Raw genomic sequence first — 27,441 nt, 5'->3', positions numbered from 1 at the left:
TCAATTTCACAAAGCTATTATAGTTGATACATTTTACTGGATTAATTTCAGCTACTGACTTATAAATAAAGCTGCAATAACACACAGAGATTCAATTTCCTGAGGAACTAGTTGGGAGTGGTCATAGGATACAAATATAGTCAGCTTTGATAAATGCTACAGTTTCCAAATTACTTGCAATAATTTTCAGGTCCATTAGCAGTTTATTAGAGTTTCAACAATTCAATCAGCATTTGATGTGGTCAAGTTTTTGTTTGGCTTATATATAGCAGTATTTATAGCACAGACTGACAAACTGTAGACAGCAGACCCAAGGCAGCCTCCTGCCTTTTTATTAAAAACCACCATTAAAAAAAAAACATAAAGTTTACCATTTTAATCACTGCAAGCATACACCGGAGTAGTATGAAGCATATTAATGTGTGCCACCAACTCTCCCAATTTTTTATCATACAAAACTGAAATACTATACCTATTGTAAAAACAAATGCGCATTTCCTCTATCCCCACCCCTGGGAGCTGTCCTAATTCACTGCCATGAAGTTCACTGAAATACCTCATACAAATGGAATCATGCTGTTTTTGTCCTTTTGTGATTGGTTTATTTGACTCAGCCTAACATACTCAAGATCCATCCATGCTGGAGCATGTCTCACTACTTTCTTCTGATAGAGGTAAGAAGCTATGGTAGTTTAAATGGATGGCCCCCAATATATTCAGTGTTTTATTGGGTTATAGTTTGCATCTGCAGCCTTCTGCCTGGAGGGATGTCACTGGGTGGATCTTAAAGTGTGGTGGTGGGTTTAAGATTTCAATCTAAAGATATGCAAAGTGTGCCTAGCTGAAGTTCCTGAAGCGTGCTGGGCTGTGTGGCTTTTGGCTTTTAGACTTGTGCTTCTCTCTCTCTGCTTGGTTCTGTGAAGGCAGGCCAGCTTCTTCTGCCATTATGGAACTTCCCCTGGATCTATAAGCTTCAATAAATCCCTTCCTCCATAACTGTGCCTGGTATGGAAGTTCATTTCAGTGAACCTGAAGCTGTCTGCTACAAAGACCCTGGCCATGATTCTAGCCAGCAAGCAGCATGTGGACTTGAAAACTGCCAGGTGCAGGTATCGAATTGAGAATGCTTTTGAAGATCTTTCTCTCTCTCTCTCTCTCTCTCTCTCTGTGTGTGTGTGTGTGTGTGTGTGTTTCCTGAGTTTGGCAGGCTCTCTGCTGATTGGTTCTTCGTCTTTTCACCTCTGACCACAGCCTTTTCCTCAGAAAACAGCTCATGGATCCCTGCTTGACTGGCATCCCTTGACTGAGCTTTCATGTTTGCAGTGATCAGCTCTTTGTGGCAACCTGCTTTGGGACAAAGCCCTGCTCTCCATAAGCAACCTGCTCTCAAGTGGCAATCTATCTTGGCCCAGAGCTTTTACTTCTACCTTTGCACCGTTTTGGTTGGCAAATGGCTGTTGAGAACTTAGAGCTGTCACTTTGGGTTTTCACCACATCTGGCCCTTGGCTGGCCTCCTACACTGGCCAAGAGCTTTCACTTTTACTACTGAGCTATCACTTCTGCAGAAATAACATCCTCCTTGCTTTGCTCACCCTCCATTGGCTATCTGTTTTGTTCTTCATGGTGGTAAGACAAGAACACGACAGAAAAAGGAGAAAAGCTATTTTATCATTTCCTGTAAAGAAAGCTGTACTTCACAGAGGATTTGAGTAATATATGGTTGCTTTACAAATGTTGAGTTTGAAGGCTCTGTGAATGTAAGAGGTGCCAGCCTGGATACAAAATTCAATACCGAATTCCGAGTAGAAAGAACAGATTGGGGAACCAATGGCATGACACACGAGATTGAATAAGATTAACTCTGAAAAATAAGGTTGTATGGCCTGAGACAGGACAGATCAATAAATAACTAGAGCTCAAAATTAAATTGTATATCCAATATTAAATATTAGAATCATTACGAAGTGAGTTCTTCATGTAGAATATGAGGTGAGCAACTTAAGGGAGAACAAGAACATTAGAAAAAGACTCAAAAATGAATTAAATGTCAGCAGACATTCAGGGCAGGGAGAAGACAAAGATCATGTCAAGTCCAAAGGACATCAAAATAGTGAGACAATTTTTAGGGATATCTCAGCAACCCAAGACCCCATCTGCATGGAGCCACATATACTCCTCTACAAGCAAAGCAATGGCAAATCTAACAACTCTTCTTTTGTGATATCTCTGTAATTAAATACATCCTGGAACTGGAGGCTTGGTCTGAACCAGCTTTGTTTGCATTTAGGTGTATGCTCAGTTAAGGCAAACGGTATCCTAGTCCTCTAAGTTAACTTTTAGGGAAAATCCCTCATTTATCATCCTATGCCTATTTAAGGTTGGCTGTGCATGCTTAAAATCAGAAGCATCATGGGAAATGACACTAATAACAAATAAAGGCTTATATACCCAACCCTGTCAATCAAAACAGAAAACCACCCATATTCCACATCCACTAAGGAGTCCTCCTCCCAGACCCTCAAAAGGAAGCCCTGATACATAGCCTAGGCTCTTGAGCAAACTTGCTCTGAGCCCACTATTGCCCTGCAGTATATACAGTGTTTCTATCCTGTCTATTCTACACTGTTGCTTTCTGATTTGATATCTATGCACTTACCTTCACACCAAGAAACCTAGATTTTAGTCACTTACTTTCTATACTTCAAAGTAAAGTTATTGAACTCCCCCTCTCCTTTTTTTTTTTCCTATCTTTGCTTTTTCTTAGCCAAATCACCATGGCAATAAAAAATAATGTAGAATTTTTGGTAAGACGGCAGGTGAGAAGCTGCCTCCACTTGATCTGAGGGAAAGTCAAATAAAATGACAAATGAAAAAAAATTAAAAACACAAATGACTATAAAGAAAAGATGAAAGAGAGAAACAGGTTTAGAAATTCACAAATATGGTGAAAGCCACTGGGGAAGGGATTCCTTTTTGTGTCTTGTATCACGGCATATAATAAGAGCTCAGCTGTTTTGGCTCAGCAATGACCAGGTTCTACTCTTAGTATGTGTAATCAAATAGTTTTAATCAAGATTTTGTTTAAATAACTGTCTGATTTTTTATATCCCAAATCCATTGCTTATCTGTTTCCAATGATCTCTGGATAACTGGTACCCACACAGGTATCTAGCCTGTTTTCAAACACAGTTAACACAACTTTATGCTGTCCTATTTTTATTTTTCTGATAGTTTCTAGGTTAAATTAATTGGTTTAAATTTCTTGATAGAAATATTGTTTTCAGAACCAACTACATGTTCTGTCTATATTTATAGCTACTAGATATTTAAAGGATAAGATATGCCTGCTTTCTATGTTTCAGATATGGTCTATGCTGTCACAAGATAACTAAACTTAAAGGCTGGACAAAATACTTTAAACTTTGGTGCCATTCTCTCACTAGTTCTCAGTAATCATATGTGCTATATATGTACATCCTTCAAGGCTGGTGTCACTTCCTTTCTAAATGTATTAATAATGTATGTGGAATGCCCACCCAATTTACAGGTTTTAAAACACCAATGGGCCAGAAGTGTTTTCAATGGTACGATCACTTAGTCTCAGTCTTTCTTCCATCTATCAGATTGGAAGATGTCATCTGGCACATAGAAACTCTCACAAAGTGTATATGTGTTCAATGACACAGCTGAGGGGGTCTCGCATCTTAATTCTGAAGTTCAAATGATGAGAACAGCCCTTATACAGAACCACGCGGCTCTAGACAGACTCACTGCAGCCCAAGGTTGAATGTTGTGTATGTATTCCTGATAGTTCGGCTAATGTCTCATCTGCTTTACAAGACCAGTATAAGCAACTTCAGAAAATGTTGGATGCGGCAGGTGGAAGTAGCCGAGCACTGGGAGATGATGGCCTGGAGCCATACGGAGAACGGGGCTGCAAGAGCTGCAGCGCGTGGGGCGCGAGGCGGGGTGGGCGGGCCGGGGCTGCCTCTGAGAAGCCGTCGCGTTCACCCTCGGCCCTGGCCTGGCGCAGGATCGCGAGGCTGTGGCAGGAGGCTCAGGAGTGGGAGCAGTGGCAGGCGGAGGAGCAGGCCGGCCAGGCGAGCAAGGAGCAGGCTCGGGTACAGCAGAAAGAGTAGGAAGTGCTGCTGCTGCTGTTTACTGATCTCTCCTGACCGCCTGGGTGCTCTTGGATGCATTTGGGGATGAAAAGCTGTACCCCCCAAGTGGACTGTCACTCTCTTGGTGATTGATGCTAGTCCTTAGTCAGTTACTGGTCCCAGGTGTTTCTTAACCCGGGTAAGGACCTCCTAACACGATGCTCTCTGTATCAAGGGCTGGATACATTCTCCTTCCCAGGTAACGGGAGGTGCAGTCTTTGTCCTGGCTTGGAATCTCTACAGTGAACAGTAATGACTCCAATATTTGGACTCAGTTTGTGGGACACTCCCTGCGACAGTTCTCAAGCAACATGAGCACAGATTACAGAGAAAACTGAGGAGAACCAAGATCCATCAACATGACAAGAAAAAGATACTGACTGCCTATCATAAGATGTGCCACCTCTACCATATCTGCTGGGACCCAAAAGAAATTGCATAGAAGCAGTGACACAAGTATTGCTCCCCCTGCTGGTCAGCCAGCTCCAGGGGACAGGTGACAGACACTGCGGTCTATCAAAACACATCAAATCAAAAACTCGGGAGGCTACAGAGAATTCAACACTAACCAGACTGCAAAAAGACCCCCTAGGGCTCAGGGGCTATTGTGGAAGAGAGGGGCAAGAAGATTATAAAAGCCACAGGGTGGGTAGAAAAAGTCTGAGGCACCCCCCCCCCAACTAAATGAGACTTTACCAACAGTGAACACCAAGAAACCCACTGAGGAGAACCTTCTGGGAAAAGGGGATGGGGAGAGGGGATATCAGCCTATAACATTTGGAAAAAATAAATAAACTGGGTGTGGTGGCACACGCCTTTAATCCCAGCACTTGGGAGGCAGAGGTAGGAGGATCACTGTGAGTTCAAGGCCACTGTGAGACTACATAGTGAATTCCAGGTCAGCCTGGGCTAGAGTGAAACCCTACCTCAAAAAAACAAAAATAAGAAAGTAGCCCACAGCCGTACATGATGGTCCACACTTGTAATCCCAGCATTAAGCAGGCTGAAGTAGGAGGATCACTATGACTTCAAGGCCAGCCTGGGCTACAGAGTACATTCCAGATTAACCTGGGCTAGAATGAGACCATGCCTCAAACAAACAACAACAACAACAACAAAAACAGGTGCTAAAGAGACGGTTTAGCAATTAAGGAACTTGCCTGCAAAGCCAAAGGACCCAGGTTTGATTCCCCAGTACCCACATAAGCCAGATACTCAAGGTGACACACACGTCTGGAGTTTGTTTGCAGCTGGAGGCCCTGGTGTGCCCATTCTTTCTCCCTCTCTTTCAAATAGATAAATAAATAATATATATTCTTAATTATTTTTTTGTTTGCTTATTTGAGAGCAAGAGGCAGAGAGAAAGGGAGATAGAGAGACAGAGAATGGGCATGCCAGGGCCTCCAGCCTCTGCAAACGAACTCCAGACGCGTGCGCCCCCTTGTGCATCTGGCTAACGTGGGTCCTGGGGAACCAAGCCTTGAACTGGAGGCCTTGGGCTTCACAGGCAAGTGCTTAACTGCTAAGCCATCTCTCCAGCCCCAATAATATATATGTCTTTAAAAAAGGAACTGGTATGCTAGGGTCTCAGCCACTGTAATTGAACTTCAGACATGTGCACCACCCTGTGTGCATGTGTGAATTTGCATGCTTGTGCATCTGGCTTACATAGGACCTAGAGAGTCAAACATTCTTAGATAAGTACCTTAACTGTTAAGCCATCTCTTCAGCCTACTATTTTTTGTTTGTTTGTTTTGAGGCAGGATCTTACATATCCCAGAATAGTTTCATGAGAACATATATATATATCTGAGATTAGCCTTGAATCCCTGATCCTCCTGGCTCCACTTCCAGAGTGCTTAGCTTACAGGTATGGACCATCACACTCAGAAAAAAAAAGTTTATTTTGGGGCCTGGAGAGGTGGCTTAGCGGTTAAGGCGTTTGCCTGCAAAGCCAAAAATCTTGGTTCAATTCCCCAGGACCCACATAAGCTAGATGCACAAGGAGGCGCATGCATCTAGAGTTTGTTTGCAGTGGCTGGAGGCCCTGGTGTACCCATTTTCTCCCTCCCCCTCTCTCTTTCTCTCTTTCAAATAAATAAATTTTTAAAGTTTAAAAAAAAAGAAAGAAAATGTTGGATGCTACAGTGCCATTTGGTGAACAGTTCTGGGAGTGGATCTCAAGTTTTTCATGATGGAGAAAGATCACAGCCATTGTAATCTTTATGGTTATTTTGTTACTCTTTGGCCCTTGCATACTCAGCTGCTATTTTAACATTATCTCTGTTCACTTACAGGCAGCTCACACTAAGATGGCTATACAGCATCCCAACACCATGTACACGGACCTACTTGAACACCCACTGACAACAGAACAGTCGTCACTTCTGAAAGGGCTACCTACTCCCCCACCTCACACTAGACATCTCGGTCATTGAGGTAGGCCCCAATACTTACGTTACTAACATTTATAATTTTTGTACCATGCCAAAAAAATCTAAGTAAAATGGTGTCTGAATTTTGGCTTTGGGTTTTTAGACTAGTTCTCCTGTCTGGGAAACACTCTAACTGCCCTATCTCCACACCCTATTCAGCAGGAAATGTTCAAGATCTGACATCATTGTCCCCTTCCTCTAACAGCAGTTGGTGTCTTCTCATGAGAGGGGGAAATGGTGGTGGTGGTAGTGGGATGTATAGTAGGCAGTTAGTTTCTTGGACTAAACAGGACGGCCCTTAGGATGATCCTACTTCACACCCCCACCATGTTGGCCTGCCTATCTTGGCTTGCCCTGCCTGCTTCAGTTGTAGGATTTAGTGTTTGCCCATCTCACCCAATCAGATGTCTCATGAGCACACCCTCCCCAGGTACTGGTAGATTTCTCCTAGAAGCCCAGGCTGATTGGCTGGAACATTTGGTGTAGGTGTGTCCATGTGTGGTGGCCTAAATTCCAAGTATATCCTCCCAAACCTACTGAAAGAGGTCCATTTTTTCTGTCTCTGGAACTGGCAGCAACATTCTTGGGTCCTCTGATGGGTAAGATCTCTCTCCCACCCCAGTATGGTGGGAAGAGAGATACTTTATATCTTTTTTTGTTTTTGTTTTTGAGCATGACAGAGAGAGAAAGAGGCAGATAGAGAGAGAGGAAGAATGGGCATGCCAGGGCCTCCAGCCACTGCAAATGAACTCCAGAGGAGTGTGTCCCCTTGTGCACCTGGCTATTGTGGGTCCTGGGGAATCGAGCCTCGAACCCCTGTCCTTAGGCTTCATAGGCAAGTGCTTAAACGCTAACTCATCTCTCCAGGCCACTTTTTATCTTTTATTACTGTCTTCACTTTTAATCCTTTTGGAAGCACATGTTTTTTTAAAATCCCTTTTCGTGTTTTGTTTTGTTATCTAAGATCAGCACAGCATACATGGGCTCCCAAACTCCACAATCTCCTTTCTCCCAACTTTATCTCTCCTTCTTTAACACCCAGCCTTTTCCCTTCCCCACATCTTTGTAAGATCTGAATAAAATGTATTTTACCGGGTGTGGTGATGCATGCCTATAATCTCAGCACTCAAGAGGCAGAGATAGGAGGATCACCTTGAGTTCAAGGCTACCCTGAGATTACATAGTGAATTCTAGATCAGCCTGGACTAGAGCAAGAAAGAACCTACCTAGAAGAAAAACAAAACAAATGTGGCATTTTAAAAACATCTTAGGCCGGGCATGGTGGCGCACACCTTTAATCCCAGCACTCGGGAGGCAGAGATAGGAGAATTGCTGTGAGTTCGAGGCCACCATGAGACTACAAAGTGAATTCCAGGTCAGCCTGGGATACAGTGAGACCCTACCTTGGAAAACCAAAAAAAAAAAAAAAAATTCTTCTTGAATCTGGAATTTGTAATTCTTTGGTTATTTTGCAGATATGAACTCAGGACTTGGGGTTCCAGGAAGCACCCCAGATCCCCAAATAACCCCATTATACACAGCCTTCCCAAACCTCAAATCCAGTTGTGATGGGTGGGCCAGCAGAGAAGAGGAATTCTATTGTATCATCAGGTGCCATCTTGACAGGTACCCCTTAGTCTAAAACTGAGCTACCCTAGGGGCTCAAGATCGGGGAACAACCGAAAGTCAGGGAGTCTCAATTTGGCCTGCCACAGCCCCAGGATGTGGGATGCCCAAACAGGCAACTGTGGAGAGGAAGACTGGAAGCTGACAAAGATGCACAAGGCAGCAGGCAGGTCAAGACTCAGCTCAGACTGGGAAGTGCGGAGAGAAAGACAGCCCGACTTTGGTGCTGGGAGCTCTTATGAAGTGAAACTAGTGCTGGAGTTGGATGGCTCTGTGCCTGGGGCTAGCTGACAGATGAACCCCTGGAGACACCTATGTTCTGTTCACTGCAGTAGAGCTTGAGAATGCTGAAGTTTCAGAGGAGTACCTGATACCTACAGCAGCATCCCTCCAACAGGGTGATGCTGATGCAGGATTTTGGAGTTCAGGATGGGGTCTCCCAAACTTATGACCCCCAATTTTAGGCCCTTATCCTATTTTAACAAAGAATTGATTTAAAAATTGGACCCAAGAAGTATAAATTATGAATTGCTGAGTTTATTTAGGGAGAAGTCATAAGATTCATTTAAGGGAAGTTGGGATCTAGGAAAAGGCTGGATCAGGCTCACAAGCATGTGGAAGACAGGCTCTAGAATCTCATGTAGAAGACACATGCACTCGTGTGGGAGGTACAGCATCTACCCTGCCTGCAAACATGGAAGAAAGTTAAGGAATTAAGTGGTGATGACTTAAGGAAGAATAGCAGAGAGAGAGAGAGAGAGAGAGAGAGAGAGAGAACCAAAGTAGAGGCTGAAAAATTCAGATGAGAAATGAGTAATAAAGAGAGCTATACCCATGTTTACCCTGAGTTTAGAGAAATCACACTTGTAGAAGGCCCAGAGTTTAGAAGAAATATTGACACATTAGATCCAGAGTTTAGAAGAAGTACACATGGTACACTCAGAAATCAAAGATGAATCACATATAATTACAGTGAAAGGTTACCCCAAAGCATAACACAGATGGAAGAGAAAACAGGGAAATGTCCAGGCTAAGGGGGAACCTCTCTCCATCTTGGAGAGAGGTGGACTTACATGTGTCCAGATGGAAGAGATCACAGGGCAGAGAGAGAGCAGAGATCAGCACAAACAAGCCTTCATAGTCAATTAAAAATGGATTATTTCATCAGACTCAGGTATGTACAGGGAACACCTGACGAGTTTGCAGAGTCCAGGGGCTGACCCCAAAGGCTAGTCCACCTAGGTAGTATGTGCTAACATGTGAAGACAGCAGGGTGTGCTATAGCCATTGTGGATGAAACTGGGTTGGACACTAGTTCCATTCCTGCCAAGGAGAGGTGATATCTGCTGGTTCCCTCTTTGGGCTCCTGTCCCTAATAAAACTCTCTAGAAGGAGCTATCTTTCTCCCAAGCCTCAATCAATATCTTGTTCTTGAGAATATACAGATAGGTCTTCTGTCTATACCAATCTCTGTGCTATGATTGCTTTCCTTCCCACACTCCTAAGACCTTCGGAAACCCCACCAGCTAGAACATTAGCCACCCAGAAAGATGATCTGGGGAGTCTTAGAAGGGTTAGAGAATAAGACTAGTGCACAGGGTTGGTACTAGAATAGATATGACATGAAAGCAGTAAGGGGTGCTATTTGGAGGGAACAAGGGAACCAGCAAGTGAGAGCCAGGGAGCATGGGAGAGGACATTAGAGAGGGGGGATGAATCAGAACAAATTACAGTGACATATATGTATGAATACACTAATAAAACCCATTTATGTGTATGCTAATTTAAAATTTATCAAAACAAAGACAAAGAAGAATATAAACTTAGGGGAAGAACAGAGGATTGGAAGGTTCAGAGAGAGAACACTGAAGCTGAAGAAAAGCTATATTTTGGTGATTTTTTTCTAAGGTCAGGTCTCACTCTAGCCCAAGCTGACCGGCAATTTACTCTGTAATCTCAGGGTAATTAGTGATCCTTCTACCTCTGCCTCCCCAGTGCTGGGGTTAAAGGCATGCACCACCAAGCCTGGCTTGATTTTTATAATGTACATATGCAACAAAAATTTCACATGTTATTTCCCCCTTTTCTGTACAAAAATAAGCATTCAGCATTAAATATTTATCATATTAATTAATTAATATTATTAAATTATTATTAAATATTTATCATATTAATTAATAAATATTATTAAATATTTATTAATCAAAATTAATGAAAAATTAAAGTAACTACTTAAAGCTAAGGCTGATTAAAACTAACATATTCTTTTTTTTTAAATTTTATTTATTTATTTGAGAGCAACAGACACAGAGAGAAAGACAGATAGAGGGAGAGAGAGAGAATGGGCACACCAGGGCTTCCAGCCTCTGCAAACGAACTCCAGACGCGTGCGCCCCCTTGTGCATCTGGCTAATGTGGGTCCTGGGGAACCGAGCCTCGAACCGCGGTCCTTAGGCTTCACAGGCAAGCGCTTAACCGCTAAGCCATCTCTCCAGCCCAAAACTAACATATTCTTAAGTATGAATGAATTATGATCTTGATAATATATTGAATCACCTTTTAACAACAGCAAATGACAGTGTTGAATACTGCTGAATGCTTTTGAATACCAAATGAATAATAATCCTCTTCAAAATCCCTATGTTGTAAGAGCTAATCACCAATATAAGTTTATTTGGAGACTGGGTCATGTCATAATAATGTGGGAGCCCTAATATAATGCGACTCATATCCTTCTAATGAAGAGATACCAATAGGAAAAAAAAAAAAAAGGCCATGTGAGGATAAATGGACAAAGCACCAATGTTAAGCCAAGAAGAGAGGACTCAAGAGAAGCCAAACCTGAAGACACTTGATCTACCATTTCTGCCACCCAGAACTCTGAAAAAATAAAGTTCTGTTATTAAAGCAGCCCAGTCTGTGGCATTTTGTTAGAGCAGCCTCAGCAAATTCACAAAAATACAAAATGGGATTTTTTTCAAAATCCAAAAATAATAGATGGCTATAATCTGTGATCGATTTCTATGTTATATTCCAAGCTAAGGATGTTGCAGACAAAAATCATGTATAAGTGTAAAAAATGAAAGCTACTGAAATTGAAAAATAAGGTCATCCAAGTGTTAAAATGACATTGCATTTTAAAGATTAATATCAGTATGAAACAAACAGACTATACATAATGTAAATATAATGTATGCATAGAAGACAAACTTCTATGCCAGGATATTTAGCTTAGCAAGCTGGAAGAGCAAAGAAATATCTTTGAAAGGCAGATAGATGAAACCATGGCCTAAAACTAAGATTATAATTTGAATTCATAAAATATCAATTCACAAAAACTTCACTTTTATAATTTTTAAAATAATTAGAAAAGGGCTGGAGAGATGTCTTAGCAGTTAAGGCTTTTGCCTGCAAAGCCAAAGGATCGGGTTTGATTCTCCAGGACCCACATAAGCCATGTGCACAAGGGGGCACATATATCTAGAGTTCGTCTGCCGTGGCCAGATGCCTAGAGCGCCCATTCTCTTTCTTTCTCTTTCTCTCTCTCTCTCTCTCTCTCTCTCTCTCTCTCTCTCTCTTCTCTCTCCTTTCCTCCCTCCCTCCCTCCCTCCCTACCTCCCTTCTTCCTCTTTCTCTCTCTCAAGTAAATACATATAACTAAAAAAAAGAATATTAAAAAATAATTATAAAAATATTTTTTCATTAAAAATATATAAGTATAATGCAATGCCTAAACACTATCTAAAGCTATGGTAATAGACTATATATAATAACTATTTATGAAGGCATCTGTTTCACATTAAGCCATTAAATAAGCAGGTATTCAAGTCTCAGTGAACCAGTGTTTAAGTCTGGATCCTCCCATACTCAGGTCCTTGAATTAGTCAGCATGTCTATACATAAAATATTTAATTCCCCATTGTACTTTAAAAGCTTCTGGCAGGACATGGTAGAATGCATACTGAGAAAGTGCAACCCAGTAGAAATTGGGAAGCTCCTAACTTTAGGCCACTGGGTTTTATTAGGTTTTACTACACTGTAGCTTACATCTACATAGTAACAATAATGGAGTTTAATATTCCCTGTAATTTCATTTTACCTGTAGCAGTTTACTCCATACATACAGGACGTCCTCTTGACCTTGTTTCCTTCTGAGCCTCCGGGAACTAAATCGGATGCTTGAGCATGCCAAGTTTCAGGACTGGTGGAACCAGAGCTAGACTCCAAGTGGGATCCTTGAGACTCCTCAGGGAATGAATGGCCTTGGACAATGGAAGGACTCTCATATCTCACTGCCTCGCCTTCTTTATTTGGTGTTCCTTTAGTGAGGATTTCATGTTTGGAGACTTCACTAAGCTCCTCTTCTGCAATATCCTTTCTCTGTGTATTAGTCTTCATAGTATTCATATCTGTGTTGCTTAATGTGATTGCAGAAAATGGTTCTAGCACTTTCTATAAAAACAAATCAAGAACAAATAACAAATAAATCAGTTTAAAAAGAATTTTAGAGCCGGGTATGGTGGTGGACGCCTTTAATCCCAGAACTCAGGAGGCAGAGGTAGGAAGATCATGGTGAGTTCAAGGCCACCCTGAGACTACATAGTGAGTTCCAGGTCAGCCTGGGCTAGAATGAAACCCTACCTTAAAAAACCAAAAAAAAAAAAAGAATTCTACAAGGAAGGGGCCAAACATGGTGGCACATGCCTTTAATCTCAGAGTTAAAAAGATTTAAGAAAGCAGAGGTAGAAGGATTGCTGTGAGTTCGAGGCCAACCTCAAACTACATAGTGAATTCCAGGTGAGTCTGGGCTAGAGTGAGGCCTTACCTTGGAAAAAAATAGTTCCACAAATTAAAGCATAAGAAGATAAAAGTACAAGCTCTATAACATGTAAAGGCTTAAAAGTTAAAGCTTCACATTTTTAAAGTTACCACAATTTCCTGGTTGTAATATAAAAACTTTGATCAATTTCCAAAATATAAAATCAATTTATTGTTATAATAAACCTCAGCAGTTACCAAATACTTGTGAAAAATAATCAGAAAATACAAATGAAACATGGTCTTTTAATTCATTTTAGATGCTCTCTCAAAAAAAGCTATTAAATGTCCCTATTCAACAATGTCATGCTCTTGCCATGCACTATCCTTATCATTTATTTTTAATACATTTATATATTTATTTATTTGCAAGGAAAGAGAAAGAAACACAGAGAGAATGGGCACATCAGGGCTTCTTGCCCCTGCAAACAAACTCTAGACACATGCGCCACTTTGTGCATCTGGCTGTAAATGGGTACTGGGGAATCAAACCCAGGCTGTCAGGTTTTCAATTAAGCACTTTAAACAGCTGAGTCAACTTTCCAGTCTTGTCCACAGCATTTCTTAAGTTACTGCAATACTTTCTTTCTAATCTTTAAACATTATCATGATTTTCCTATGATAGAATTATGAAACTATTACATGTTCACAAAGAAATTTGCATGTGGGTATATTATGACCCATTTGGAAAAAAAGAAAGTGTTTGAACACTTGATCCCCAGCTGGTGGTGCAATTTGGGAAGGTTGGGGAACCTGAGAAGGTGTATTCTTGCTGAAGAAGTGAGTCACTAGGGACAGGCTTTGAAGTGTTATGACCAGCTCAGTGTACTGCTCTCACTCTCGTGCCCTCTCTCTCTCTCTCTCTCTCTCTCTCTCTCTCTCTGTCAATCTCTGTGCTTCCACCCTGCTGGTGTGACATCAACTTCCCACTCTAGCCTGCCATTCTTTCCCCAACATGATGGACTCTACCCTCTGGCACTGTAAGAAAATTAAACCCTTTTCCTGGATATCCATGACCTCATAGTACCTGACACTACCTACACAAGACCATCATAAGAGGAGGAAAAGATCATGACATCAAAATAAAATAGAGACTGATTGAGGGGGGAGGGGATATGATGGAGAGTAGAGTTTCAAAGGGGAAACTGAGGGGAGGGAGGAAATTACCATGGGTTATTGTCTACAGTTATAGAAGTTGTAAATAAAAATAAATGAAATTTTTAAAAGAAATTGATTTTTAAAAAAAACTTTAGTTCTTCACAAGGAACATGCTTAACATGTTAACATATTTTAAGAGAAAGGGGGGCTAGAGAGATGGCTTACTAATTAAGGCACTTGCCGACAAAGCCAAAGACCCCAGTTCAACTCCCCAGAACCCACATAAGCCAGATGTACAAGATGGCACATGCATTTAGAGTTCATTTTCAATGGCTAGAGGACCTGATGCACCCATTCTCTCCCTCTCCCCTGCTCTCTCGCTCTCGCTTTCTCAAATAAATAAAATACTTTTAAAAATAAAATAAAATAGAAAGGAATTTAAAGTTCCCAGGCATGAATATTACAGACAAGGGGATCTCAAGTAAGAGTCATAAAATATGGAATTTGGAATGTCTTGTGGAACTCCATGAAATACATAAATCATAGGCCTTGGCATTTAACTTAATATTCTTAGTCTCAATTATTTATAAATGATCCCCAAGAACTATTACATGAGGTAATTTGTAAGTCTGCTGAGATGTAACTTTGTACCAATTGTGTCAAGTCCAAAGCTCATGAACTAAAGCATGACACTGAAATGATAACTGAGTGAACAGGAAAAGTAGAGGGTAGGAGAAAGAGAGCTTTAGTCCTGAAAAATTTCCTACATAGTTTGTTTCTTTAGGTTCAATGGACATTAGAAGGGTTAAGTGTGGAAAGCTGGAGACTTATGACACAGCATAAAGCAAAAACACATTTGAAAGATTTCAGAGACCAGAGAGTATGGAGCTGGTGGAAAGTGGCCATGGTCCTTGGTGGAGACCAGAATATACTATTAAGGCTGTTAAAATAACTTATTAACTTACCCAGTAAACCCTTCCCTGCCCCTCAACCATTTCAAATTTTAAGGTACTCTAAGGGTCAGAATAAAACACTTTCTTCTGAGATCAATTCAACAAGGTAATTTCTTGTTTCCAAGTAACTCTTGGCAAGACTATCTGCGAAGTTGCCTTAAAAGTCAGGTATCAAGTCCATTAACATCCTCATGCTAATAACTACAAATTCCAACCTTCACTCTCCCATCTCATACTTGAGGATCAAATTTACATTCAAGTACTAGCTAAGTATTGTGGCAGGAGGGCAAAAGAGTGGATCCGCTCTTACAAGCCCTTTTAATTAGGATGCAATGCATTTACAAGGGAGGGCCCTACTAAGATAACCATATCCCAATGCTATTGCATTTCAACATGAACTTCTGAGGACACAAAACATCCAAAGCAGGGCATTAATCAATTCCGGAACCCTCATTTTTACTCCTAAGTTGGACAATTATTTAACTGATAAAGAGATTCAAAACAGACTTGTAAGAACTAGTGAAAACCATGGACTACTTCAGGGCAATTATCTTCATGATGAGAAGTCACTGGACTCACAAAACTCTTGTACACAGTCTAATGTGTGTGGTAGAACAATCCATTGTATTCAAAAGAAAAAAGACCTATATTTGAGACAAGAGGCTTGTCCTTGGACTTTAGTTTCCTCTGAGTTGCTGAAGGATATTATATCAGTAGTTCTGAACTCTGAAGTCACATTAAAATTGCAAGTGTATTTAAGCCATTACTTATAAACAGAACTCATGGACCAAACAAGTCAGAATCTCAGGGTTAAAAAAATGGCCAAAGAGTGATTTCTCTCCCTTCTCTCTATGTCTTTTCTTACCCTTCCCTAGAAAGATGTAATTGAATTCTTCTAAGTAAACTGGCCCAAATCTATTCTGCAGTCCTAGCTGCTCTGAGTTGTTTATAATTGGCAGCTTCCAAACATTAGACAACCTAGGTGAGCTCAACCTATTTTTTAGCCTGCTCCACATTGATAAAACAAAGATGAAAATTAGGCAGACATGGAGGGTAGGCTTGCACAGGACTGGCTTGAGCTCTCAAACTCAGTCATGTTCTCTAGTTCAACTTTACCATAGATCCCAGCGCAAAGGCTACAAGAGCTCAAGCATGGTTCCCCTACATTAGAATATATAAATCTCTTTTAGGAGCCCTAAGAGAACAAGAAGAATTAGCTAAATACAGTTCCCAGGTTGTTCCTGAAAGTAATTTACCTCTGATATCATCAAAGCCTCATAAATACCTTAAATGGCTTAGATCTGCTTACTACTTCTCTCTACCTATTAATTAAGAAGGTTTTTATCAAAGTTTTTCTTATGACTATGATTTTACCAGTCAGTATAAATATAGTAAACCATATACACTATAAACTTTCTTTAGAACAAAATAATTTCTCCTTGCAAAACAGGCAAAGTGAATTGATAATGCTCAGGATTTTTATTAAAAATATAGTGTATGAAGGCATACAGTGTATGTTTGACACAGTGTATCAAAGTCTATATAACAAGTTGTATTTAAATAAGCTTTGAGGGCAAATATCACCTATAACCACACCATGCTGAACATGCCCAATCTTGTCTGAAGGCAAAAATCCATGAATCAGAAATCATATGTTTTGATTTATGAAATTTGATGCCATCAGTAAGCAAAGAAGAGATAAGAGTCAGAGATTAGATCCGTTTCTCTCAATGGAAGAAAGGTACCAGTAAGAAGTTGGTTCCAGTCTGAAGAGATGGCTTAGCAGTTGAGGTGCATGTCTGGAAGCCTAAGAACCCATGTTCAACTCTCCAGGTCCCATGTAAGCTAGGCGCAAGGTGACACAAATGTGCAAGGTCACACATGTGTCTGGAGTTTGATTACAGTGGCTGGAGGCACTGGTGTGCCAATTCTCTATCTATCTATCTACCTACCTACCTACCTACCTACCTACCTACCTATCTCTATCTGTCTCTCTCTCACTCACTCACTCTCTCACATGAAAAAGCCAGTCTATTGGGCTTGCCTCAAAAAAAAAAAAAAAAAAAAAAAAAGAAGTCAGTTCCTCTTTTGGGGACAAGGTGGAAATGAACAAGGTATACAGAAGGACTAAGCTCTGGGAGAACTGCTGACATTTCATTTATCACAGTGTACTCCTCCACGATTATCCCTACCTCCTGGGGCTAAGAGACCCACAGAACTTAGCCAGCAGTCTACAGGGGCCATGAAAACTACCACCTTAAGCCATCTCTCTACAAACAAGAGAAATACCTAAATGTTCAGCCCTGAGGTCATCTCTATCTTTTCTCTTCTTAAAAATGCATCTAAGCCGGGCGTGGTAGCGCAAGCCTTTAATCCCCCAGCACTCGGGAGGCAGAGGTAGGAGGATCACCATGAGTTCAAGGCCACCCTGAGACTACAGAGTTAATTCCAGGCCAGCCTGGACCAGAGTGAGACCCTACTTCGAAAAACCAAAAAAAAAAAAAAAAAAAAAAAAAAGCATCTAACAAATAGGCCTAATTTTCTTCAAATATGCAGCATCAGAAGGAATGTCAGATCTGCCAAACCATTCTAATGAGTAAGTCAATTCAAAATGAAAGAGGAAAATAAGGCTTATAACTACTGTAAAGAATACAGCAGAGATGATCATGTGACTAGTCTGGAAGAACCACCCATCACCTGTTCTCCCCCTCATACTTAGCAAGAGCAGGTAGTTACATGAAGTCCTTAAATGACAGCAGAACAGAAGCATCCAGGTTTCTACCATGGAGCCCAACTGAAAACCAGAATCAAGTGCTTTTTATCAGCTTGAAAATTTCTATAATGTAAGTCATCCAAATATATTAAAATCTAGTTTCAGTAATGCAAAAATTAAGTTAATTTTTATCTTTATGAACTTAAAAATAAAAAGAAGTCTAGTTTTTTTGATATATTCAGCACATATTTAATCCCTATCACTTAATTTCAGCTAAGCGGATAAGAGCAATAGCTAATCCTTATCTAGAATACCTAAAAAGGAAATAGAGAAGACATTCTTTTTAAATCACCTTGGATGTAATGGCAGGTCCTTCTTGATCAGAGGTTTTATACTTTTTTCCAGCATCTTGTTCTGCTTGTATGATTTCTAAATTTCCCAATGATATTAATCGCTTTGTTCCTTGCCATGCTATTTTCACTGGGGCTTTATCTTTGCATATTCCTTCTTTTCCACTTCGATGGATGACACTGTTTTCTAAAATGCACAACATATACATACAAAGAATTTTAAAAATCATCTTCTATATCTTTGGGTCAATATTTCATATGGGAAAAGTATAAAAGAGCAAGTAAATCAAAGTTCCACTTTCAGTAATGCCAACGTGGAAACATTTACAAATTTCAAAAAGTGTTCTGTAGCATGACGGCAAAGAACCCCAGCCACACAGCACAGCTGGCCAAGGCGCAGTGCCAGCGTCACGCCTGCCTGTTTCCCTGCACCTCTGAACTTGTTTACATCTGCAAAGTAGAAATTACCACAGCTCATGGAGTCAGTAGAAGTAAATAAAATAAGACATATGAACTAATAAAGAACCTGATATGTTAATTATGCACTTTAAAAACATTGTAGCACTAGGTTTCTCTAAAAGAAAAATCTGACTAAACAACCAAATAAAATTTAATGTTATGCACTGACTGAAGGGTTAATAGCTTTCCCTGAAAACCAGAGGTAACTAAAGAGTTAATAACTACCCCTCAGACTAGAAGGCCTTAAAGAAACATCAGAGGCATTCAGCTCCAGACAAGACTGACACCTCCCCTGACTGATGTACTCTCTTTAGTTCAGAAGGCTTGAAGGGCCAGAAACCATCTGGGGTATCGTCCCTTAGACAATGCTGGCTGAAGAAGCCTATTCTAAACAAAGACACAAACAGCTACAAATCAAATGTACCTGGTACCATCTGTTTTTCTTAGGATCTTCCTTATAAGCCTGAACCCCAGCCTGGCCTAGTGCTTCAGTCTTCATCCTGTTAAGGCTGCTTCCCCTCACTGTTCTTCTCAATAAACAGTCTGCCTGTAGAGATCAAGTCTGGTGTTCTCTTTTGCTTTTCTCTTACACTTTCCTTACATTTGGTACCGTGACTCAGATCAAAGCCCTTTGGGGCTCTCAGGCCATGCACCCTACCTTTCTCCTTCCTTCTTTTCCTCCCTACCTCCCTGCGAATGGTTCACCCTCTCAGGAGCACTAAAACTTGCCATGCTCACTACTCTGAGCAAAACACCCACCTATGACCTGAAACCTCTAGTCTTCCTAGCTTAATACCTGGGGGCTTCTTACTCTTCTTCTTTTCACCCTCTCCCACCAAACTTTTAAACTCCAGATAAGAGGCCATGGCCATGTGATAAACTACATACACACCCTCATCAAATTACAACCTTCAGGACAAGGTAATGACTCTCAGTCTATGGTGGATGTGCCCCATCTCAGACCTTAGAAACTCCAGGAGTTTCTCACTTCTCAGTCCATAGACAATCAGAAGCTCTGGAAGCCCCCCACATATTGCTATACCAGATACCGCAAACATTATGAGTGTGAGGATACTCCCTTCTAATCTTTGGGTTTCATTTTCCCTCTCTAAGCCTGGGAGATGTTCCTGGCAGTGGGATTGGCCACTCTAAATAGTCCTTGTCTGCCAAAATGGGCTCTAAATTATCTGTTCCAAAAGATTCACCATTGACATGTCTCAAAGCTAATTTAAAAGATCTTAGACTCTGAGCTCCTACCTACCAAATTACTCCAATTCTTTATTCAAATTTGGCTGCAATATTCTCTAAACAATGGCCACCAATGGCCTGAATTTTGTACTTTGGATTTCAACATTCTCATTGATAACTTTCTCCAATGAAGTGGCACAGCAAATGCCATGGTGTCCCTTCTAAATCTCTCACACACAGTTTGTCAGCTGGCCATAACATGCCAGGGTCTCTCCCTCTCACATCAAATTCAAGCCATCTCACTAAATGAAACACAAACCCCACCTTCTTAAAGACACTCCCATCGTGACTGGGCTTCTTTAACTTCTTCTACAAATGGATATCTAGTTTTTCTCTCCTCTCCTTGCTAAAAGTTAAAAATTACAATATAGTTTCTAAGGTTTTTCTTTTTTTCCCCTTTTCCCCTTTTCATTATAAGCCACCAAAGAAAAACCGGCAACACAGGTGGAACAATCACAATACACAAAAACTCAACCCTTAAATGACTAGAAGAACCAATGCATGCAACACAGCTAGATAAAATAAACTAAGGCAAACATCAAGAAAAATCCTGTAAGCCCAGCTCCCTTTCATATGATTAATGGACACACACACACAAAAAAATGTCAATTTTAAATTCAAACCACTGGCTGTTGCCTCCTTATGATTAAATCCTTACCAATTTAAAACATAACTAAAATCATATAAAGTGATGTCTCTCCATGTTTCATGTTGTCATGTCTAATGTTAGCCAACCATGTCATTTCATATGTTCTGTTTCATGTAATCTGTCTTTATGCATGACTAAGTTCATGATCATTAATTGTTGCAATGCTTATGGTCATTAAACGTTCTGTGGTGGTTGAATATCTGGCCCCCAATATATTCAGCTTTTTTTATTGTTTGTAGTTTGCATCTGCAGCCACTGGGTGGAACTTAAGGTATGGTGGTAGGTTTCAGATTTCAATCTAAAGATATGCAAAGTGTGCCTAGCTGGAGTTCCTGGAGTATGCTGTGTGGCATTTTAGCTTTTGCTTCCCTTTGTCTGTTTGGTCCAGTGAAAGCAGGCCAGCTTCTTCTGCCATTATGGAACTTCCCCTGGATCTGTAAACTTCAATAAATCCCTTCCGCCATAACTGTGCTTGATCTGGAAGTTCATCTCAGCGATCCTAAAGCTGTCTGATACATGTTCAGATGCTCATATTCTTTAAAATGATGTTAAATTATTGAAACCAGGTTTACAATATATTTAAAATAATTAACCTCTGTTTTTGACAACATGCTTATTCATGCTTTCTACAATAAACATGTTTACATACAAAATTCTAATCCTGCTTCTAGAGGAAAAGACTTATTTTTAGATCAGCAAAGACTTTGTAAGATAAAAGATTGTTGTAAGGTATGTTATTAAAAGGATATAAAAATGATATTAAAAGGGTTGTGGGACTTAAACTGAAAAAGCTTTGATTTTCCTATGGTAAAATGGGTTAATTTAAAAGTTTTCATTGTACACATTTTTCTCACCTTAATTGTTCATATAATTCAGACTTTACTCTTTGTAATAAGTTGATAAATTTATTTATATTGCCAGGTCTCAAATCAAAATTAAAATTGAGCTATACCTGTATTTCCTACTGTTAAACTCTGACTATTAAAAAAAATCTAAATGTTTAAGAAAGTCAGGATTCATTTTAACGACTTTTTGTTTGTTTATTTAAACTTTATGTAAATATAACATAAAACTCAAAAATATGAAATTAGTATAACTGACCTTCTGAATATTCAAAAAAAAAATGGGGGAAGCCTAGGGGAACTGCTGACCTAGAGAAATAGGAAGACAATCAGAATCCAGACAGTATATTTATAATTAACCACAGGGACAAAAATTGTAAAACCAGAAGTTAGAAAATAAAAAAGTTGTTATGATTAAATTATATCCAAATACTAAGTTTTAACATTTTCCAATGGATAAAGTCTTCATTTTGTTTGATAAAACATCTGCTTCTCTGTTTACAACAATAGATTTCTTACATATTCTGCTCTTATATGTTTTCCCATTAGTTAAAAATATGTTTACTAAAATTTCATTCTAATAGATAACACAAAACATTACTAAGAAAGATATTTAAATGGTCAATACAAGTGCAAAAAGGTGTGAGGATGTAAGCAGTAAGATTAAAAAACAAAAGATGGTCTTTAGGCAGAACTAAAAGAATGAAAAGATATCAGACAACCTAGATATTCCTGATTCAGCTTCTCCCTATAGTCTCTGATGGTTTCCAGGAGCTGTTAGCTAACAGGGAGACAGGTTTTTTAAAAAATGTTCTAACTACTGGAGAAACTGAATCTTAGGTAATTCATTTATTAATGTTTAAAATCCCAAGATAAGCATCTCATAATAAAAACACTAAAGTTTTTAAAATAACTCCTATTTTACTTAAACAAAAAATGTTAATTATTCAACAGTGTTTTCTCTTTAAAACAGATATGCAAAAGGTTGTATTAGAGCTCATCGGTTTAGTTCAACAAAGACCAAATTCTGACCTTTTACGTATCATCAAAAAGGTAAAAAACGGGACTAAAAAGTGAGGTGTATAGGAAATTGAGGCGGCAGCGGAGAAGTAGAAGAGTTCCAGAGCATCCAGAGCCTGCACAGGCGGGAACAGCGGCTCCGGGGCGGCTCGGCCACCCGCTGCAGCCGCGGAGCGGCAGAAAGCCACCGGACTCTCGGCTCGAGCCGCAGGACAAGCCAGGTGCGGGATTTTCCCCCCACACCGCGCTCTCCGCAACTCGGGAAACGTGAGGGGAGAGCGGCAGCGAGCAGCGGAGGGAACAGCAGACCGCGAGGTAGAAGCACACGTGGAACAGCGATACAACCAGAGCAACGCGGCTGCCTCCCCTCCCCCACCACCTGAACCCAGCTCCAGCGAACACAGCAGCGGCCCGGGACCCGGCCACGCCAACTTGGGCTGACAGCAGGACCCAAGCAGGAGCAGAGTTCGGCAGCAACTTCAGCGGCTCCAGCACCGGTACCAGTGGCCCCAACAGCAGCGGACCCAGGAGCGGCAGCAGCAGCAGATCCCGCAGCAGCGGCTTCAGGGCAGCAGCAGCGGCTCAGTTTGCCCCGTAGGAAAAGCAAGTGCCCAGCTCCAGAAATCAGAACAGCAGCCCGACGACCCAGGCAGCAACTTGACTGAGACCACAATCACCCAAGGTAACTGGGATTGCACCAGGGAAGGGTCTCACTTGGTCACAAGCTGACTTGGATACCTCAACAGACCAGAAATCTAAACCTCTTTGTTGATAGAGGATCTGGTCATTATAATAACTACTCTTGCATACATACTCGGGGCTGTTTTTGATTGAATGTGTACAGTGTTTAGTTAAATTTTAGAATCTACCAGTATTTTATTCCACTCAGCCTGCTTGAATACTCCCATAGCAGGGAAACTCAACCCCTAAGAACATCTTTGTAGATACTCTGAGAGTCTTAAGAGCCACACCTAATACCTTAAGGTCCTACCCTGAAAATATATTACATCAAATCAATTGATACAGCTAAGAATACACAGCTAGCTAGAAAATCCAAACATTAACTTAATCCAAGATGCAAAAATATATACATTATAACACAAGAAACACTAAAAAGCAAGACGATATAAATCCACCTAAAAGTATTAATGCATCAGAAATGTCCTCCAGTGAGAAAGAGTTAGAGGAAATGCCTGAGAAAGAGTTCAAAAGAATAATTATAAATATGTTCAAAGAGGTCAAAGAACACATGAAAACAATCAAAGAAGAAATCAAAGAGGAAATCAAAGGAATCAAAGAAGAGGCAGGACACCAATTTAATGAAATAAAGAAGGCAATACAAGACATAAATAGGGAAATAGAAATAATAAAGAAAAACCAGTCAGAATTACTAGCAATGAAGAACACAGTTAATGAAATAAAAAACTCTGTAGAAAATCTCACCAGTAGGATGGATGAGGGAGAGGACAGAATATCTAAGCTAGAAGATCAGGTGGCAGACCTAATGCAGTCCAACAAAGAGAAAGACAAACTTATAGAAAAGTATGAGTGGGAATTTCAAGATATTCGGGACACTATGAAAAGATCCAATATAAGAATTCAGGGCATAGTAGAAGGAGAAGAACTCCACTCCAGAGGCATAGTAGGCATCTTCAACAAAATCATAGAGGAAAATTTTCCCCAAATTGGGAAAGAGGTGCCAATACAGATACAGGAAGCCTTTAGAATCCCAGCCAGAGAAAACCCAGAAAGAAACTCTCCTCACCACATTATACTCAAACTTCCAAACACACAAACCAAAGAAAAAATATTGAAAGCAGTTAGAGAGAAAAATCAAGTTACCTACAAAAGCAAGCCCATCAGGATTACAGCAGATTATTCAACACAAACTTTTAAAGCCAGAAGGGCTTGGAGTGATATATTCCAAGTTCTGAAAGATAACAACTGTCAACCAAGGTTACTTTATCCTGCAAAGTTATCCATCCAAATAGATGGAGAAATAAAGACATTCCATGACAAAAGCAGGTTAAAGGAGTATCTGAAGACAAAACCAGCTCTACAGAAAATACTTGATAGAATCCTCCATGCTGAACAAAAGGAAAAGCACACATATAAGGAACCTAGAAAAAACCAGCTATACTCAAATACCAGTTAACAGAAGAGAGCACAGGTAGAACAAGTAACACACACACACACACACACACAAATGGCAAACATAAATACACACCTTTCAATAATATCTCTTAATATCAACGGTCTCAATGCCCCAACGAAAAGACATAGATTTGCAGACTGGGTTAAAAAGCAGGATCCTACAATTTGTTGTCTCCAAGAAACTCACCTTTCTACAAAGGATAGACATTATCTTAGGGTGAAAGGTTGGAAGACGGTGTTTCAAGCAAATGGGCCTAGAAAACAAGCAGGGGTTGCTATCCTAATATCAGACAGGGTAGACTTTAGTCCGACGTTAGTCAAGAAAGATAAGGAAGGTCACTTTATATTGATTAAGGGCACACTCCAACAGGAGGACATTACAATCCTAAACATATATGCACCTAACATGAGGGCTCCCAAATTCGTCAAACAAACACTATTAGAACTAAGGTCACAGATAACACCAAACACAGTGGTGGTGGGTGACTTTAACACCCCACTCTCATCAATTGACAGGTCATCCAGGGAAAGAATAAACAGAGAGGCATCTGGACTAAATGAGGTCATAGAAGGAATGGACCTAAGAGATATATACAGGACATTTCATCCAAAGGCTGCAGAATATACATTCTTTTCAGCAGCACATGGAACATTCTCTAAAATAGACCATATATTAGGACACAAAGCAAATCTTAACAAATTCAGGAAAATTGAAATAATTCCTTGCATTCTATCTGACCACAATGGAATTAAACTACAAATCAGTAGCAAGAAAGGCTATAGAGCATACACAAAATCATGGAAACTAAACAATACACTACTAAATGATGAGTGGGTCAATGAAGAAATCAAAAAGGAAATCAAAAAATTTATAGAGTCAAATGATAATGAGAACACAACATACCAAAATCTCTGGGACACAATGAAGGCAGTTCTAAGAGGTAAATTTATAGCCTTAAGTGCCTATATTAAGAAATTAGAAAGGTCGCAAGTAAACAACCTAATGCTTCGCCTGAAAGCCTTGGAAAAAGAAGAACAAGGCAAACCAAAAAGTAGTAGACGGGAAGAAATAATAAAGATTAGGGCAGAAATTAATGAAATAGAAACAAAAAGAACAATCCAAAGAATTAATGAAACAAAGAGTTGGTTCTTTGAAAGGATAAACAAGATTGATAAACCCTTAGCAAATCTGACCAAAAGAAAGAGAGAAGAGACACAAATTAAAAAAATAAGAGATGAACAAGGTAACATCACAACAGATTCCAGAGAAATTCAAAAAATTATAGGGACATACTATAAAAGCATATACTCCACAAAGTATGAAAATCTGAAAGAAATGGATGATTTCCTTGATCTATATGACCACCTAAATTAAATCAAAATGAGATTAATCACTTAAATAGACCTATAACAAACATGGAGATCCGAGCAGTTATCAATAATCTCCCAACTAAAAAAAGCCCAGGCCCGGATGGATTCACTGCTGAATTTTACCAGACTTTTAAGGAAGAGCTAACACCATTGCTTCTTAAGCTTTTCCAGGAAATAGAAAAAGAAGGAATTCTACCAAACTCCTTCTATGAGGCCAGCATCACCCTGATACCAAAACCAGGCAAAGATAGAACAAAAAAAGAAAATTACAGACCAATCTCCCTCATGAACATAGATGCAAAAATTCTCAACAAAATATTGGTAAACAGAATACAAGAGTATATCAAAAAGATCATTCACCCTGACCAAGTAGGCTTTATCCCAGAGATGCAGGGATGGTTCAACATACACAAATCTATAAATGTAATACATTACATAAATGGGTTGAAGGACAAAAATCACATGATCATCTCATTAGATGCAGAGAAAGCATTTGACAAAATCCAACATCCCTTCATGATAAAAGTCCTACAGAGACTGGGAATAGAAGGAACATATCTCAATATAATAAAGGCTATTTATGACAAGCCTACAGCCAACATATTACTAAATGGGGAAAAACTGGAAGCTTTTCCACTAAAATCAGGAACAAGACAAGGGTGTCCACTGTCTCCACTTCTATTTAATATAGTTTTGGAAGTCTTAGCCATAGCAATAAGGCAAGAGACACACATAAAAGGGATACAAATTGGAAAGGAAGAAATCAAGTTATCATTATTTGCAGATGACATGATTCTATACATAAAGGACCCTAAAGACTCTACTAGCAAGCTGTTAGAGCTGATCAAAACCTACAGCAATGTAGCAGGATACAAAATAAATACACAGAAATCAATAGCCTTCGTATATGCTAACACCAAACACACAGAGGATGAAATCAGAGAATCACTCCCATTCACAATTGCATCAAAAAAAATAAAATACCTTGGAATAAACCTAACCAAGGAAGTAAAGAATCTATACAATGAGAACTTTAAAACACTCAAGCGAGAAATTGCAGAAGACACTAGAAAGTGGAGAAACATCCCTTGTTCCTGGCTTGGAAGAATCAATATCGTGAAAATGGCAATCTTACCTAAAGCAATCTACACATTTAATGCAATCCCTATCAAAATTCCAAAGGCTTTCTTCATGGAAATAGAAAAAACAATCCAAAAATTCATTTGGAATCACAAAAAACCTCGAATATCTAAAATAATACTGAGCAACAAAAAAGAGGCTGGTGGTATCACCATACCTGATTTTAACCTATACTACAGAGCCATAGTAACAAAAACAGCATGGTACTGGCACAAAAACAGACATGTAGATCAGTGGAACAGAATAGAGGACCCAGATGTAAGCCCAAGTAGCTATAGCCACCTGATATTCGATAAAAATGCCAAAAATACTCATTGGAGAAGAGACAGCCTCTTCAGCAAATGGTGTTTTGAAAACTGGATAAATATCTGCAGAAGGATGAAAATAGATTCTTCTCTCTCGCC

At 39.8% G+C, this 27,441-nt stretch overlaps 1 protein-coding gene across 1 annotated transcript in view; it reads right to left on the bottom strand.

Moving 5' to 3' along the window:
• Positions 1 to 27,441, bottom strand: part of Aplf (aprataxin and PNKP like factor) — a 103,722-nt gene that overhangs the window by 61,463 nt on the left and 14,818 nt on the right. Inside the window, exons 4-5 of the mRNA XM_045152205.1 lie at positions 18,157 to 18,341; positions 12,322 to 12,674 (exon numbers count right to left, since the gene is read on the bottom strand). Of these exons, the coding sequence (XP_045008140.1) occupies positions 12,322 to 12,674; positions 18,157 to 18,341 (538 nt within the window). The remainder of the gene's footprint in view (positions 1 to 12,321; positions 12,675 to 18,156; positions 18,342 to 27,441) is intronic.

Source organism: Jaculus jaculus, chromosome 6 (assembly GCF_020740685.1).
Source record: "Jaculus jaculus isolate mJacJac1 chromosome 6, mJacJac1.mat.Y.cur, whole genome shotgun sequence".
NCBI lineage: Eukaryota > Metazoa > Chordata > Mammalia > Rodentia > Dipodidae > Jaculus > Jaculus jaculus.
This window is presented reverse-complemented; position numbering and strand designations above follow the sequence as displayed.